This window comes from Myotis daubentonii, chromosome 2 (assembly GCF_963259705.1).
Source record: "Myotis daubentonii chromosome 2, mMyoDau2.1, whole genome shotgun sequence".
Lineage (NCBI taxonomy): Eukaryota > Metazoa > Chordata > Mammalia > Chiroptera > Vespertilionidae > Myotis > Myotis daubentonii.
Genome location: NC_081841.1, coordinates 182,548,475 through 182,563,311, shown reverse-complemented (window position 1 = coordinate 182,563,311; position 14,837 = coordinate 182,548,475). Strand labels below are relative to the sequence as shown.

At 41.6% G+C, this 14,837-nt stretch overlaps 1 protein-coding gene across 3 annotated transcripts in view; it reads right to left on the bottom strand.

The window, feature by feature from the left end:
- Positions 1–14,837, bottom strand: part of PCCA (propionyl-CoA carboxylase subunit alpha) — a 382,460-nt gene that overhangs the window by 216,430 nt on the left and 151,193 nt on the right. For all 3 annotated transcript variants that reach the window (XM_059685039.1, XM_059685040.1, XM_059685041.1), the window contains exon 9: positions 2,043–2,121. In XM_059685039.1, the coding sequence (XP_059541022.1) occupies positions 2,043–2,121 (79 nt within the window). The remainder of the gene's footprint in view (positions 1–2,042; positions 2,122–14,837) is intronic.

Here is a 14,837-nt window from a genome sequence, read left to right as displayed (position 1 = left end):
CTGAGAGTGAGACTGAGGTTTAAAGACCTGCATTTGTCATATATCATTGCTGGGGTCCAGCCCCAGCGGGTCCAGGGGTCCCCAAAGGTGTGGACGGAGTCGGCGAAGAAGGAATGAAATGGAGACAGCGTCCAGTTGATCAGCAGCCTAGCCAGGATCTCTAGCCAAGTTCTGGTCAGGATCACCAGCGAAGTTCTGTTCAGGATCTCCAGCGAAGTTCTGTAGCCATGTTCTCTTGCTAGGTTCTCCAGCCAGGTTCTCCAGGTTCTCCAGCCAGGTTCTGTAGCCAGGTTCTGTCTCTAGGATCTTCAGCCAGGTTCTCTCACTAGGTTCTGTCTCTAGGTTCTGTTGCCAGTTTCTGTCCAGGATCTTTTGCCATGTTCTGTCTCTAGGTTCTGTCTCTAGGTTCTGTGGCCAGTTTCTGTCCAGGATCTTTTGCCATGTTCTGTCTCTAGGTTCTGTCTCTAGGTTCTGTGGCCAGTTTCTGTCCAGGATCTTTTGCCATGTTCTCTCCAGCGAAGTTCTTCTGTCTCTAGGTTCTGTGTAGGTTCTGTGTCTAGGTTCTGTGTCCAGGTTCTGTTTCCTGTTGTCTTGTTACTTCTGTATTTATACCAGTTGATTCCAATCCTATCAATCTCTATTCCAAAGGTTAGGGCGTTTCTTATCTCCATTCCAGGGAGTAAAGATTATGTAGCTTAAGCATGATTGTTCCTAGTTAAAGTGATTAATTACCCGCCTGGCACTTAGTTAAGGGGTTTTATTCCTCCCTAACTTCAGGGGAAAATCCCTACCTGGGGAGACAACCTTTCTCAGAGAGGTGACCTTGGTTAAAACACATAGTGCCAAGAAGGTGAGCAAACATATTAAGAACAGTATGCCATATATGCCAGGTCCCTTGAAAAAGCAAGGATGGACCGGCTCCCGGCATATCATCACTCCACATCATAAGCCAATTACTTTCTGACACTTAACAAAAGACATAATGGTGTTCTAAGACAATTTTCTTGTTAGCGTTAAAACTATCTGTGTAAGTCCACAATGTGGTGTCTTCCCAAAAGATTTTAATGGCTAGTATATCGCCTTTAGGAGCTTTTTACCTCCTTGTTCACTTTAGAACCTAATTTCTGACTTAATATTGTACTGGATGACTTTCATACCAACTACTCCAGATTGCTGTCATGTAGAGATTTTGAGGAGTGGGAAGGAAAAGAGAAAGAAAGGGAGAAAGCAAAATTAACAGCTTAGAAGACCAATTTACTTCCGGGTAAAGGGTAGAAAATGCAACAATAATTACTCAGTGATTTTTTTTTACCCCTCTCCAAAAAATGACATAAATCTCTCTTACTACCAATCCTGAAAATAAATAAGACTACAAATTTGAAGAGTCCCCTAAAACCTGCTCATATTAGACAGTTTTTCAAAAAATTATTTTGTATAATCAATGCTTTGGGTTTTTTAATTACTGTTTTAAAATATACTTTTAATTTCTGAACTACTAATAAAAAATGTTCTAAATTTACAATGGAGTGCACTATAAAATGGACATACAGCAATTTCAAATTCAAAAAAATATATATTTTACGCTATAAAAGTATCAAAGTATTTCACTACTTTTATAAACAAGGAAATGAAAGCAAGTACATACTGAGTAATAAACAAATGAAATAATGACACCTTTTAAATATGTGGTTTAAATCTTTGGCTGCACTTAGAATTACACGATCAAATGTTAATAACTTTTGCCTAGAAAATGGAATCATAACTGTAAATTTTAAAAGTAGACTGTAAAAATGAAAAGATTATCCTTTCTTAATGTTTAATAAAGTAAAAACCTGCCTATAATACGGTAATCATCATGGAAATATAAGTAAGGAAGTTTCTGCATAATTCCAATTTTTCCCATATAAAATTGGGAAAAAAGCAAAAATTAGATGGTGATTGTAATTATTTCATTATGTTTTTTATATTTGTCTACTTGTCAGATTAATAAAACTCTAGTAACTGTAATTTTCATCAAAAGTATATTTTGGACAGCATCTCACCTGGTCTCTTCATCATCCCAAGCGATTCGCATGCCTTTCCCACCACCACCTGCTGAGGCCTTGATCATGACAGGGTAGCCTAACAGCAGGGAAGAATTAGACAGAAGTTCAGACTTTGATCATTTGGATGCAGGAACATGACAACTGACCACATGTTCAATAACGCAGGAGACAATAACTAATTTATTTAAAAGTTCCTTTCTTTAGAGTCAGAAAGATAACACCAGTATAATGATCTTGCATATATTTTTAATGAGAGTGTGTTCATTTAAAAAAAGAGAGAGACTATCAATAAATGTAACATTTTCACCAATAATGAAACCAAAAGCTAAGAAAATATAAATTATTTGACAATGAATTCCAAAACTGGGAGTAAATATAGTATTAACCAACCAAAGACGCGTGAAGCAACTTATATAGCATTAAGGAAACACACAAATATACACACACTCATATGATTCCCCAAAACTGCTGCTTGGATGCATAACAAACTAAATTCCCTTGTTTCAAAAGTAATGATTTATAGTGCTTGAGGTATTTTTATCTGAAAAGTCACAGGAATCCCCTGCAGCTTTTACCAGCAAGAACTGACATGATGGTTTTGGGAAAAATCAAGCCCTGACTATTATATTACAAAAGTTCCAGATCTTGCTGACATCAATGGAGAAGCTATTGTCCTAAATCCATTCATTCAACAGGGAATGCCTAGACTAGTGGGAATTACTAAAATACAACGTAAGGCCCCAAACAAAGGATATTTCCAGGTATAGTTTTATAAGAGAAAATAAAATCATAAAATTGTTGTTAGCAAGATTTAATATTTAGACTAGTTATTACAAAGTAAAATTTTTGACAGCATGAGTCATCTATAACAATTTATCAAGAGAAGTTGTAAAGTCTTGTTTAGAGGTTTTCTGAAAAACAAGGTGGAGATACACATGTTTGAGGCCACTTGTTTAGGATTGTTTCTGAAAAAAGAAGAGGTCAGTAGTGAGCCTTTAAAGGACTCTTCCTGGCCTGTGATGCTCTTAGAGTCTAAGAGCACTGAACTCTCTCTATAGGATCTTAGAGGGAAAGGGAAGAGAAGGCCAAAGGTCATAGACCTTTGACCTCTAAACCATAAAATAGCACTCTTAACTTCAACTTAGTTAAAAAGGCACTTGCTTCCTAAGTGTTTCATAATTAATTCAATTTTTAAAATTCTGATGTTGGTTATGTCTGTGTAGGATAGCTTTATGCGGAGGTAGCATTTTAAAAGCAATGATAAGTGTAGTGAGAAGAAGAAAGATTAACATATAGTTTTCACATTGGGAGCTTTATATTCTAGGATGAGGAAAAGTACCCAAATAATTCTATCATTAGGAATTCAGAAGAGAAAAGAATCACAGGAAGGTAAGAGAAGAAGGATTAGGAAAAGCATATTCTAGAAAGCCAAAAAAAATTAACATACTTTCATTCTTACATCGCATCAGACAGCCATAAAAAGAAAAGAAAGTGTACTTTCCCTGATGAAGTTATATTTGGTTAAGATGGTGTTCATTAAACTTCCTCATGAAATGTCATTTTTGTTTGTAATTAGAAAATGATCACACTTTTATCTCCATTATCACAATTACCAGTATGCAAACTGCCATCATCTCTTCCTAGGACTCCTGTAATAGCCCCTTAACAGAACTCCCCATCACTAGAGGTGGTCCCAGTAAACTACACAGTGGTCAGTGAAATTCTTTAACAATATATTTAGCTTCACCTCTCCCTCCTGCCTAAAACATTAGGTGTTTACAACGTACTAAAAAAAAAAATCACAGTTGTATACCGAAAGAAATTATGAATTCAAGGATAGAATCATAAAAGGTAGAGAAAAATGGACAAAGATATACTTGTTGAATCAGAATGCCAGAAAAGGCTATGCTACACTTGCCCTAAGAAAGTTGAAAAAAAAAAAAAAGAAAGAAAGAAAAAAGCTTAAAAGATATTAATCTGAACATCAATTAATTTACCTATCAAACAAAATAAACTTTAACATCCTTTAAATAAAAGTAACAAAAATCTAAACATTCACAATGTCTACAATCCAATAAAAAATTAAGAGACATGTGAAAAGGCAAAATGTGATCCACATCAGAAGGAAAATAGTCAACAAAAACAAACTCAGAAATAAAAAGCCTTAAAACAGTTATTACAAATACTATTACAAATTACAGATATTATAAATACTGTCTGTATGATTTAATGGAAAAATAATCATGATGAGGAAAGAAGTAGAAAATATAAAAAATTAAAATACAATTTCTAGGTATAAAAATAAAATGGCTGAAAGGAAAAAAATTCAACAATGTATAAAAAGAATTATATGCACCATGACCAAGTGGGATATATTTCAGTTATGCAAGGCTAGTTCAACATTCAAAAACCATTTAATGTAATCCATCACTAAAGAAGAAAAGAAGACCACATAAGCAGATACTCCAACACCCAATGAGTTCAGCAAACTAGGGAGAGAAGGAAATTTCTTAGACTTCATAAAGAACATCTACAAAATACCTACAGCTAACCTCAGATTTAATGTTGAGGATCGATGCTTTCCCCCTAAAATCAGGAACAAGGTAAGGAGGCTCCCTTTTACCAGTCCTATTAAACATGCTACTATACTTCCTAGCTTAACCATTAAGACAAGAGAAAGCTAAACAAACTGGTAAGAAATAAATAAAACTCTTCATTAGTAGGTAATATGATTGTCTATGAAAAAAATCTCTAAAAATCAACAACCACCACCAAAAGCAAACTTCTAAAACTACAATGTGATTATTGCAAAGCTGCAGGATACAAAAGGCATTGCATTCCTATACACCAGTAATGAAAAGTTGGAATTTAAAACTAAAAACACAATATCATTTACATTAGCAGCAAAACAAAAATAGAATACTTAGGCATAAATATAAGTATCTACATGAGACTTATATAAAGCTACAGTAATCAAGTTAGCATGATATTGGTAAAAGAACAAATTAATCAATGGAATAGAACAGAGAGCCCAGAAATAGACCCACACAAATATAGTCAACTGAAATTTGACAAAGCAGCAAAAGCAATTCAATGAAGAAAAGAAAGTCTCTTCAACAAATGGTATAGAACAACAAGCAGCCATATGTTAAAAAAAAAAATGAATCTAGACACAGTCCTTATACCTTTCACAAAAGTTAACTCAAAGTGGACTGTAGACCTAAATATACAATACTAAATAATAGACTTTCTAGAAGATAAGTAGGAGAAAAATCTAGGTGAACTTGGATTTAGCAATAAACTTTTACATATAACACCAAAAGTGAAATCGATGAAAGAAAAACATTGATAAACTGAACTTTATTTTCAAAAATATATCTGGTAAAGAACTTGTATCTAAAAGATACAGAGCTCTTAAAACTCAACAAAAAGAAAACTAACAACCCAATTTAAAAATAAGTAAAAGATTTGAATAGACAACAAGAAGATTTAAAGATATAAGATGGCAAATGAGCATATGAAAAGATTTTCAACATGATTTGTCATCAGGGAAATGAAAATTAAAACAACATACTACTACACACCTTATAAGAATTCCTAGTATCCAGAACACTGACATCAAATGCTATTCACTGCTGGTAGGAATGCAAAATGACTTTACCTAAAGCTAAATAAATATAATTTTACCATATGACCCAGTGGCAGGTATATACTCAATTGAGTTAAAAATTTATGTCCACACAGAAACCTGCACACAAATGTTCACAACATCTTTATTCACAATCACCAAAAACTAGAAACAACCAGGATATCTTTCAAAAGGTGAAAGGATAAACACACTGTTGTATAACCATATAGTGGGATGTTGCTCAACTGAAAAAAAAATATGAGCTATAAAGCTGTGAAAAGACATGGAGAAACCTTTAAATGCATCTTGCTAAGTTTAAGAAGTCAAAGTGTAGGATTTTAACTATATGACTTTCTGGAAAGGGTAAGACTATATTAGATAGGCAACTTGAAGCTAACATGAGGCTTGCTTGCTTCAGAGATGGAGGACTCCAACATTCCCAGCCTGCCTTTGCCGGCCTCTGAGCTTGCGGTTTGAAACATTGTTACAAATATAGAAGCTAAACAAAACCCAAGAAACCTGCTTTCAGCCAGCTGGGATCTCAGAGCTGGAGTTGATACAGTGTTTCAATTATAGAACCCAAACAAACCAGATACCTGCTTTCAGCAGCGGAGGCCTCAGAGCCGGAGCCAGAGCTAAAGCTGGCCCAGAATAAAAAAAAAGAAAAAAAGGAGCAGTTGGGAGCTTCAGTTACCCGCCAGCCTGAAAACAGCCCTCGGCCCCTCACCCAGACTGGCCAGGCACCCCAGTGGGGACCCCCACCCTGAAGGGTGTGTGACCAGCTGCAAACAGCCATCATTCCCTCACTCAGGCTGGCCAGGCACCCCAGTGGGGACCCCCACCCTGATCCAGGACACCCTTCAGGGCAAACCAGCCGGCCCCCACCCATGCACCAGGCCTCTATCCTATATAGTAAAAGGGTAATATGGCTCCCCGCACTGGGATCAGCGGAGCTGAGAGACCTCCTGGAACCGGGATCAGCGTGACAGGGGGCGGCGCCCAAACCCCCTGATCACCCTGTGGCTCTGTGTGTGTCAGGGGGCGGGGCCACAACCTCCCTATCCACCCTGCTCTGTTCATGACAGGGGAAGGCGCCCCAACCTCCTGATCAGCCCTGCTCTGTGCCTGATAGGGGGGAGCTCCCCAAACCCCTGGTCGCCCTGCGGCTCTGTGTGTGACAGGGTGCAGCGCCCCAACCCCCTGTTCGGCCCTGCTCTGTGTGTGACAGGGTGCGGCGCCCCAATTCCCCCCCCCCACGGGCCCTGCTCTGTGTGTGATGGGGTAGAGCCATAACCTCCCCATCGGCCCTGCCCTGAGTGTGACAGTGGCGGCACCCCAACCCCCTGATCGGCCCTGCTCTGTGGGTTATAGAGGGCAGTGCCCCAACTCCCCTATTGGCCCTGCTCTGTGCGTGACAGGGGGGAGCTCCCCAATCCCCTGATGGGCCCTGCTCTGTGCGTGACAGGGGGCAGTGCCCCAACCCCTTGATTGGCCCTGCTCTGTGCGTGACAGGGGGCAGCGCCCCAACCCCCTGATTGGCCCTGCTCTGTGCGTGACAGGGAGTGGCGCCGCAACCTCCCCATCGACCCTGCCTTGAGTGTGACAGGGGGTGGTGCCCCAACCCCCCAATCGGCCCTGCCCTGAGCGTGACTGAGGGTGGCATCACAACCTCCCAATCCGCCCTGCTCTGTGCATGACAGGGGGCGGCACCCCAACTCCCCAATCGGCCCTGCTCTGAGCCCAACCAGGGGCTGCACCATGGAGCAGGCCTAAGCCAGCAGGTCATTATCTCCCAAGGGGTCCCAGACTTCGAGAGGACACAGGCTGGGCTGAGGGATCCCCCCTCCCCCACCCCAGTGCCTCTAGTAGATATAATAAAAGAGCAGTGTGTGCCAGGGATTGGGGGTGTTGAGTAGGTGAAGCCCAAGGGAAACTATTTTGTATGAAACTGTAATGGTGGATACATGTATTTTGTATTTGTCAAAACTCACAACTATACAACAGAGTGAACCTTAATTTAAACTAAGGACTATAGTTAATAATAATGTATCAATGTTGGTTCATTCATCTTAACAAATGTACCACATGAATGCAAGATGTTAATTGGAGAAACTTTGTAAAAGGCTGGGGTTGGGGGTATATATGGAACTCCACATACTATCTGTTCAATAATTCTGTAAATATAAAACTGTGCTTAAAAAAATCAAGAATCCTAATCATTTAAAATGTGTATGTGGGGGCGGGGGGGAGCAAACATTTGAAAAAAACAGTTCATAAAAGATTAATAAATGGTCATTAAGCATGTGGAAATATGCTCAACAGTATTAGGTATTAAGGAAATAGAATTTAAAATCACAAGGAAATAAAACTACACATCCATTAGAATTACTTAATTTAAAGAGAAAAGCAATATGAAGTGTTTTCCAAGGATGGAGTAACTGGAACTCTCAAACACTGCTTCTGGAAATGTAAAATGAGGGAATGGACATTTTCAAAAGGGATAAAAATGTTCTATATATTAATTGTGGTTACATTTATTAAAATTTATTGTTATGCACTTAAAATTGATGTATTATATTCTTCACAAAGAATTATTTTTATAAAGCAGTCAAACAAAATGAACAAATTGCCTATAAACTAACAAAAACTAGATGGAGAGCTATGTCTTCAATAGCTACAGAACCCAGAACAAAGATTTCAGGGCTATGCTGATAGAAAACCACTATCAACCTGGATTTGCCTATACAGCAAAACTATCTTTCAAGAAAGAATGCAAAATACACTATCATGTAAACAAAAACCAAGTTAACTACCGGTAGAAATTTCTAAAGAGTAAATTCCCAGGAGCGGGGCTGCCAGGAGACAGGACCGGGGGCGGCTGTGGCAGGAGGGACTGGGCGGGGGCGAGAGGATAGGCCAAGACCCGCCCCTGTGCCCACCACAGCCTCGTGGCCCACAGGTCCTTTCAAGGTGCATGAATTTGTGCACTGGGCCCCTAGTCATCTTATAAAACAAGGTTCTCTGTCCAGATCACCAATTTAGGTCATTCCCCTTTTCTTATATTGGTAATGGATAGTTGACATCTTCTCTCAACTTTCTGCCTAAGGTCTTGCCCCTTCCTAAGGGGAGCCTACACCCAATGGTTAGTTGATACAACTGGCCAATTTGAGACTACCATAAAAGACCAACAAACATTCAGAGCTTTCTATAGGATTAGCTAAATCCTTTGTTGAGTATGCATCTCAACCCAATTAAACTTCTCCTTTAATCCAGTTTCCTTCACTCCCTCACACTGTTGGTCCCAAGGGTATTCTCCCAATAAACTTTCCAAGTCTGCTTACAAGAGAATCCAAAGAATAGCAGAGGAGTTATATGGTAGGCTATCATTATAGTGTTCTAAGCAAGAAACTAGTTTAAACAAAGAGAGAAGCAATAGAAATGGAGAGTTGATGAATTCAGGATTTAAGTGATGATAATGGTGTAAAAATTGCAAACCACATAATGAAATATAACACTGAACACTGAAACATGGAAAAAGCCTCACTGCTAATATCAAAATTGAGACCTCTCTACTTCCTGCCTCTGTGATCTGTGACTATTGCAGATGCTAAAACCTCCATCAGCCTTATTTCATGAATAAGGCTCCAACAGAACAGAACTTCTTCCCATCCCACTAGCTGACCAATGAAGAATAAACACTTAGGACGGTGGTTCTGAACCTTCCTAATGCCGCGACCCTTTAATACAGTCCCTCATGTTGTGGTGACCCCCAACCGTAAAATTATTTTCATTGCTACTTCATAACTGTAATTTTGCTACTGTTATGAATCGTAATGTAAATACCTGGTATGCAGGATATATTTTCATGGTTACAAATTGAACATAATTAAAGCATAGTGATTAATCACAAAAACAATAAGTAATTATATATGTGTTTTCCAATGGTCTTAGGGCTACCCCTGTGAAAGGGTTGTTCGACCCCCAAAGGGGTCGCATCCCACAGGTTGAGAACCGCTGACTTAGGATGAAAAAAAAATAAATTTTTGTTGTTTGAGGTCAACAAGGTGGAATACTAGAGCTCTGATGAACTAATGATAATAGATTCAAATAAAAACTAGCACATTACTAAGAGAATTCCAAGGAAATATAATTCAGAATCTACTGGGAAATTTGGCTGCTGTGCAAGACTTTGACACATTCAAAAGTTCCTTTAGAGACTACAAATAAGGAGATAGTTTAAATTCATGCACTATGGGGAAATGAATTCCATTACCAATGCATTACACATGCTGTGTTTATTTGGTCATAATTTTCTACTGATTTTATTGTTCTCTTTTAATTAAAATTAGTTATGTTAGTTTTATCATTATCAATTTAGTTTTGGTGTACCCTTTGGATTAGCAGACTTAACACTAAGGTGATGTACATTTACATTCATATTATCTGGGCTTAAATTATCCAGTAAGTAGAATGTAAACATGTATGTGTTGTACTCCAACTATGAATTATTTATATCTCTACTATGAAAGATATATACAATCTCTAAAAAAAGGTACCTGTAGGTGATCCTTATCATCACTCAGTTTTTCCATTGGAAAATAAAAAAGCCTTTTGCAACAGAGTTATAAAGAAATAATACAAAAATACAATAAAACAAGAGAAAGATGACAGACTAAAAAGAACAAAAAAAATAGTGGGAACAAATATAATATGGTGTAACACAGAGAGAGAAGTTGTGAAATTATGCTTAAACCCAAAATGTGTATGCTGGAGTAATAAATAAAAGAAAATCTAAACAGCCAAAAGACAGATAAAGAAAGAGAAAGGGGACACAGAGCACATGTTACCATCTCCCAGGGACTATCATTCTGACCCCCAATGACCACATCCTATCTAATAATAGACAAACATGGTAATTAACCGTACCTCCAACACACTTCCCATTGGCTAATCAGGGCGATATGCAAATTAACTGCCAACCAAGATGGCGCCGGCAGCCAGGCAGCTGAAGCGAACAGGAGGCTTGCTTGCTCCAGTGATGGAGGAAGCCAAGGTTTCCCGCCTGCTGCCGCCCAGCTCTGAGCTGCACTCTAAGCAACTATGTTGCAATTATAGAAGCTAAACAATCCCCAGAAACCTGCTTTCAGCCAGCCGGGCCTCAGAGCTGGAGTTGCAACAGTGTTTCAATTAGAGAAGCTAAACAAAGCCAAGCCGAGGTCTCAGAGCTGGAGCCGAGCCTCAGAGCTAAAGCCGGCTCTCAGCTCCAGTGACAGCCATAGAAGGTAAATAAATCCCAGAATTAAGAAAAAGAAAAGAAATAAAGGAGAGGTTGGGAGCTTCAGTCACCTGCCAGCCTGAAAACGGCCCTCAGCCCCTCACCCAGACTGGCCAGGCACCCCAGTGGGGACCCCCACCCTGAAGGGGGTGTGACCAGCTGCAAACAGCCATCATCCCCTCATCCAGGCTGGCCAGCCAACCAAGCGGGACCCCCACCCTGATCCGGGAGACCATTCAGGGCAAACCAGCTGGCCCCCACCTGTGCACCAGGCCTCTATCCTATATAGTAAAAGGGTAATATGCAAACTGACCCTAACAGCAGAAGGACTGGGAATGACTGGTCACTATGACACACACTGACCACCAGGGGGCAGACACTCAATGCAGGAGCTGCCCTCTGGTGGTCAGGGGGCTCTAACATGGGAGGAGCTCTGCTCAGCCACAAGCCAGGCTGATGGCTGCCAGTACAGCGGTGGTGGTGGGAGCCTCTCCTGCCTCCTCAGCAGCACTAAGGATGTCCGACTGCAGTTTAGGCCTGCTCCCCACTGGCAAGCGGACAGCCCCCTAGGGCTGCCGGGCTGCCAGAGGGATGTCTGATTGCCATCTTAGGCCCAATCCCCCGGGGAGCGGGCCTAAGCCAGCAGGTGGTCATCCCCTGAGGGGTCCCAGACTGCGAGAGGGCACAGGCTGGGCTGAGGGACATCCCCCCCAAGTGCACAAATTTTTGTGCACCGGGCCTCTAGTCTATACTAATAATAGAGAAATATGCAAATTGTCCGAGGCACCATCACAGTAACAGTAAGGACTGTACAGCAGGCTGCATGGGGTGACCAGGCCAGCAGGGGGGTTAGTGAGAGACGACCAAATGACTGAAGAGCAGGCCAGCAGGGGGGTTACTGAGGGACGACCAAATGACTGAACAAGCAGGCTGCATGGGGCGACCAGGCCAGCAGGGGTGCGCAGTTGGGGGCGATCAGGCTGGTGGAGGGGGCAGTTGGGGGTGACCAGGCCAGCAGGGGGTGGGGGGGCAGTAAGGGGTGACCAGGCCGGCGGGGGGCAGTTAGGTGGCAGCCAGGCCAGCAGAGGAAGACACTTGGGGTGACCAGGCCAGCAGGGGTGGGCAGTTGGGGGCGACCAGGCCAGCAGAGGGGGACAGTGGAGATGACCGGTGACCAAGCTGGAAGGGGTGAGCAGTTGGGGCGACCAGGCTGGCGGGGGGGGGTGGGGAGCAGTTAGGGGCAGTCAGGCCAGCAGGGGGGGAGCAGTTAGGGGCAGTCAGGCCAGCAGGGGGGGAAGTTAGGGGCAACCAGGGCAGCAAGGGGGGGAGGGAGCAGTTAGAGGTGACCAGGCCGGCGGGGGTGGGGTGGGGGGCAGTAAGGGGCAACCAAACAACTGATCAAGCAGGCTGCATGGGGCGACAAGACCAGCAGGAGGAGCAGTTGAGGGCAACCAGGCAGGTGGAGGGGGCAGTTGGAGGTGACCAGGCCGGCAGGGTCACAGTTGGGGGCAACCAGGCCGGCAAGGGGGGCAGTGAGGGGTGACCAGACCAGCAGGAGAGGGGGGAAGTAAGGAGCAACCAGGCCAGCAGGGGGGCAGTTAGGGGAAGCCAGGCTGGCAGAGGGGAACAGTTGGGGGCGATCAGGCCAGCAGGGGGGGCAGTTAGAGGAAGCCAGGCTGGCAGAGGGGGGCAGTAAGGGGCGATCAGGCCAGCAGGCAGAGGTGGTTAGGGGTGATCAGGCTGGCGGGGGGTAGGGGGGACAGTAAGGGACGATCAGGCTGACAGGCAGAGGCGGATAGGGGTGATCAGACTGCTGGGGGGGCAATTAGGGGCAATCAGGCAGGCAGGCAGGTGAGCAGTTAGGAGCCAGCAGTCCTGGATTGTGAGAGGGATATCCCCCGAGGGGTCCCGGATTGGAGAGGGTGCAGGCTGGGCTGAGAGAAAACGCGCCCCCACCCCCTGCATGAATTTCATGCACCGGGCCTCTAGTTACTTAAATAATAGGAAAACAGCAAAATAAAAACTCATTCTTTAATATAATTCACACACACACACACACACACACACACACACACAAATAACACTTTAACACTATTTTCTTCAACATAGTTGTCCTTAATCATTTCTTATTAAATCTCCTTAGGCTATCAAAGATATCTTCTACTGAGGACTTAGTTGGAAAATAAATTAACAGGATATGATTGTAAAAAGGGTATAAATTGTATATTTTTTCCAAAGGTTTCTTCAATATGTCTTTAACCACAGAGTTATATACATGTGAAAAATTTTCTAAGCAGCATGAAATAGAGAAAATAAAAGATTTCAGGGCAGAGCCAAGTATTTTTATCCTTGTAAAATATTGACAATTTATTCTTCTATAAAAAAAAAACAAAAAAAAAAAACATGCAACTTTTGTTATTGCTATACCATTCCAAAAGGAAAACAGCCAGGGCAGAGAAGAAAGGACGTCCCTGTTCTTACACATTAATCAGAGACAGAGGTCAAGGCAGTCAGAAGACTAATATCAAGAAGAAACATAAAGGAGAACCTAACTTGCAAAACATGAGAGGTGTCACTACCATAGGTTAATGTCAAGATATAATGTTCAGTAAAAGACTCATACATTTGAATCTTAGAGTCTTAAAAAACTTCCATTAATCCAGCCTAATGAATCCAAGGACAGCCTACAAGAATTGAATAGCACTGATCATTAAAAAGCACATAGTAAATTTATTTGAATGATCGTAGATTTTTTTTTATTATTCTCTATGTGCTGGGAGTTTATACTTAATATTCATGCTCTTCCCAGGTATCTCCATTACAAAACTAGAGATTAAGGGAGGAGGAGGGCTTTAAAAAATTATTGTCAGATTATTATCAACAAATGTTGTGAAAAAAATCTTTAAAATGTGTGATTATACTTAACTTATAAACTTAAACATATATTTCTATCTGAATTCATTCACTGAATAACCACTTGCTGAATATATACTACGTGATGATCCTTGTCTTAAGTAATAGAAATATAAAGGAAACCAACACGTGAGCAATTTTACTATAAAATATTAACTAAATAAATATAAAACAATCACCTGCAAAGAAAAAATAATTTATTTAATGCAAGTAATCCCACACTATTTTAAGAGAAAAGCAATTCATTAAGATAATTCAACAAAAGGGAAAAGGAGTTATTTCCCAATCAAACTAAGACCCAATAACATTGCAATATAAGGAACATACTTTATGAGATGCTTCTCCAGTTTGATGTTATTTTTCTCCTTTCCTCTAAAAATTCTGAATCATTCACTCTTTCACTTTTCCTTTTAATAAATAGTTACTTGAGAAAAAAAAATGTGTATTCTCTTGTTGGATGTTCTATATACATATCTGTAAGGTCTAATTGGTTTTTAGTGTTGTTCAAGATCTCTATTTCCTTATTGATCTGCTCTGTGGATGTTCTCTCCATTATTTAAAGTGTGAAATTGAACTTTCCAACTGTTTTGTAGCACTGTCTATTCCTCCTTTCAATTCGGTCAATGTTTACTTCATAGATTTTTGGTCTTTGCTGTTTATATGTTTATAATAGTACTAGGGGCCCGGTGCACGAAATTCGTGCACTGGGTTTGTGTGGGGGGGGGGAGTGTCCCTCAGCCCAGCCTGCCCCCTCTCACATACTGGGAGCCCTCAGGCGTTGACCCCCATCACCCTCCAATCGCAGGATCGGCCCCTTGCCCAGGCCTGACGCCTCTGACAGAGGTGTCAGGCCTGGGCAGGGGACCCTCATTTCCCCCCATCACTGGTTCTGCCCCCCGCCCAAGCCTGACACCTCTGGCCCAGGCATCAGGCCTGGGCAGGGGACCCCCAGACCCCTCCGATTGCTGGCTCTGCC